This window comes from Bidens hawaiensis, unplaced genomic scaffold, assembly GCF_021521415.1.
Source record: "Bidens hawaiensis isolate Kalapana, Puna unplaced genomic scaffold, B.hawaiensis_p1.1 tig00032723_1, whole genome shotgun sequence".
NCBI classification, from domain to species: domain Eukaryota; kingdom Viridiplantae; phylum Streptophyta; class Magnoliopsida; order Asterales; family Asteraceae; genus Bidens; species Bidens hawaiensis.
This window is the reverse complement of record NW_027495578.1, coordinates 128636-131789: the sequence shown is the minus strand read 5'-3', so window position 1 is coordinate 131789 and position 3154 is coordinate 128636. Positions and strand designations below refer to the sequence as shown.

General features: G+C 37.6%; 1 protein-coding gene across 1 annotated transcript; it reads left to right on the top strand.

Moving 5' to 3' along the window:
* Nucleotides 1–360: 360 nt before the first annotated feature.
* On the top strand, nt 361–1809 carry LOC143583920 (uncharacterized). The gene has a single exon (XM_077066096.1). The coding sequence runs from the start codon at nt 361–363 to the stop codon at nt 1807–1809; it is 1449 nt and encodes a 482-aa protein (XP_076922211.1).
* Nucleotides 1810–3154: the final 1345 nt, after the last annotated feature.

Genomic DNA, 3154 nt, shown 5'->3' with positions numbered 1-3154 from the left:
TATTGTTTTTTTATCAACATTACCTCACCATACCACTAGATGAATAGCATAGGCTAACAAAGTTAATTATTGATTCGCTATATAATTGTCCAAGTTCTTTCAACACAAGAGAAACAAAAAACGTGGTTCATTAGCTGGTCCTTTAACACACTCACGCAGACAAAAAGAAAAATATACAAAATTTTGAAACATGCATCCTTAAAAAAAACGTGGTTCATTAATAAGATCCAATGAATCAGAACCAAAAAAATTTTAAGATTTAGTACATGACTCAATATTGTGGTCCATTCTATTTAAAGGATGAGCTAGCTAGTAAGCATTTCACAATTAACCATCTAGCTCAATACTCTCATACTTGTCATGGCAAGTCTCCCAAGTTTTTTCGTGATGCAAGCCACTTCTCAGGGTGTGTTTTTGAGCGTACAAGAAGCCCCACCATCAAACCGACCACCAGGTTTCCTAAGATTTGATGTACCTGAAATATTGAGTCCACGAGTGAAGTTTGCATTCGAGAGGTCAGTCGTGGATCAAACACTTGTTCACATAAGATGTTGCTTCACCAATAAGTATTGGGTGGTACATGATATCCAAGGCCAGCTTTGGATTGGCGCGTCCGCTGACAAACCACAGGAAGACCGAACAGATCCCGCATGCACCTTGTTCAGGGTTTCCCAGTCAGGCACTCAAGGTGGTTTCCGTTTCTTAAGCATCGCCAGGAATATGAACGTAGCGAGCAGTGATAGCGGGTTGGCAGTGGTCAGCTGGAATGAAACCGAGTTTCGTACAGTTGATTGGGAAACGCTGGTGATCCTTCCCTCTATCATCGCATTTCGATCCGAAGACCTAGATGGAAATTACCTTTGCTCTCGTGTCCTCGAAAAACGCAACAATTATCATCGTTTTGAGTCTGGATTAGACATAGGAGATCCGTTGGTGGCCTATGAACTCTTCCCCACATCCGATGGAAACTATCGCATAAAGAGCTTGCACCATGGGAAGTTCTGGAGGAAGAATTCGATCACGGATGGTTTCACTGACGTTACTAACTGGATATGGGCCGACGCCGAAGATAACAACAACTCTAATGACACCTTGTTTTCATTTGTGAAACTCGATAATGATGTCTTTGCTATTCGCAATTTGGGCAACAATCGCTTCTGCGGTGGACACACCACTACCGAAGTGAAAGACATACGTGACTGTTTAAACGCCCATTATGAAAACATATCAAGACAGACAAAGCTCAAGATTGAAGAGCGAGTCCTGAAAAGAGAGATCTCGGATGTCAGATACCGGCTTGCAGACTCCCGGATTTATCAGGAGGAGCTCCAAGAACTTTCCCACGCTTTCGCAATAAATGACAGCCCAGACAAAGAATCCACAATCACCCTCACCTATTCCGAATCTGATTCCATCACCACTCACTGGACCAACAGTTTGTCAGTGAGTTTTGGTGTAACTACAACGTTTGAAACTTACCTTGTTCCAGCAATCACTAGCGTGGGTGTGGCACTTTCAACAGAATTTGGGTATGCGCATGAATGGGGTGTGTCCAAGACAACTGAACGTACCCGGACAGCGAGTTACACGGTTGTGGTGCCACCATTGACTACAATGAAGGTGACGCACTTGTGTAGCAAGGCTTCTTCTGATGTACCCTTCTCCTATAGGCAGCGTGATCTTCTTCCGACTGGCGAATGGATTTCCATTGACAAGGACGATGGAGTTTACAAGGGCGCCAATACCTTCAACTTCCATTTTCAATCTGAAAAAGTGGTTCCGGATGCTCAAGGAAGAGTATTTGAGTAACTACTACCTGCCTGCCTGCCTGCCTACCTACATATGCGTGTTTGTGTTTGTGTTTGTGTTTGTGTGTTGTTTTGTGAGAGTTGTGTCGTGTGTTTAACTTTCTGTTCCATGCATGCATGTCATCTTCTTCGTATAAAATAATATGTGACTTTTATCTTTTTTCATGAGACTTTTAAGCAACTACTTAATTGATTTTTTTCCTTACCTACTTGACTTAGTTACTGAAACTATTCATCTTTATCGACCAGCTACTTAATTGGTTCTTTTATTTTCATGGCCAAGTTCTAAGCCGTTGATTGAGCGACAACTCCAAGCGTAGTTAAATAAAGATAATCACTTTGCTTGCTTGAAACTACATTACCATGGAATTTATAGCCTCTGTTGCATCTATATGAAAACTTATTAATGGGTTTTTAATATATTGATTTTAATTTCTTCAAACACGTGACATACGTAAAAGAAGTAAGTGGGCAAATCTGTCATATTTGCAGGGACGAATTCGAAACAACAATTGACAATGAGCCATTTGCTGCTTGCAACAAATGTGTTTTCTAAGTTTGTAGACGACACTATGAATATGAAAGACGACAAGTAAATCATTAGTTACCACCTTTAATTTTAATACTTATATATCCTCATAATTATTCAAAAATAACAACCTAAAAATAACTCGCGTAACACGCGGGCTAAAAGCTAGTATATATATATATATATAAACGAAGACATAAAAATCCCACGTGTCGCGATGTGGTCGCTCCCCCTTTTTTTGGAGTCATCGGATTTGCTTGATTTTTAAATGGAGGTTTCTCATGCATTTGACCTGAATTCAAGGGTATGGGTCTTACCAAACCCAGATATTCCTTAAACGGGTTATAACATCTCATTAAATTAAAAATTATTCTCACCAAATTATTGATGTGAAAATCCTATAAAATAGGATATACTAAAAATTAATATATGATTTATTTAAAAAAAGATATATATAATTTATAATTAAAAAACCGATTTTATAGTAAAAAAATAAACGGATCTTGGGTCTCATCAAACCCATATAGCTTTTAAACCGGGTTATAACTTCTCATTTATTTGTGAAACAATTTATCATCAAACCATAATTATATTATTAACTTTCATACAATAAAAAATAAAAATTCAAAAAATAAATATATATTAAAAACAAATAATATAAAACAACCCCCGTAATACGGGGGATAAAAACTAGTATATATATATATATATATATAATAGCAAACTTTTAAATTTCTTTATATTTATTGTTTTCGAGTACTCCCAATATATTTAGCGTATATTCTTAACTCCTCAATCGACTGTTTTAAATGTAACT

What these genes read in the sequence shown, in the direction of transcription:
- LOC143583920 (XM_077066096.1), top strand. Translation starts at nt 361, where the DNA reads ATGGCAAGTCTCCCAAGTTTTTTCGTGATGCAAGCCACTTCTCAGGGT.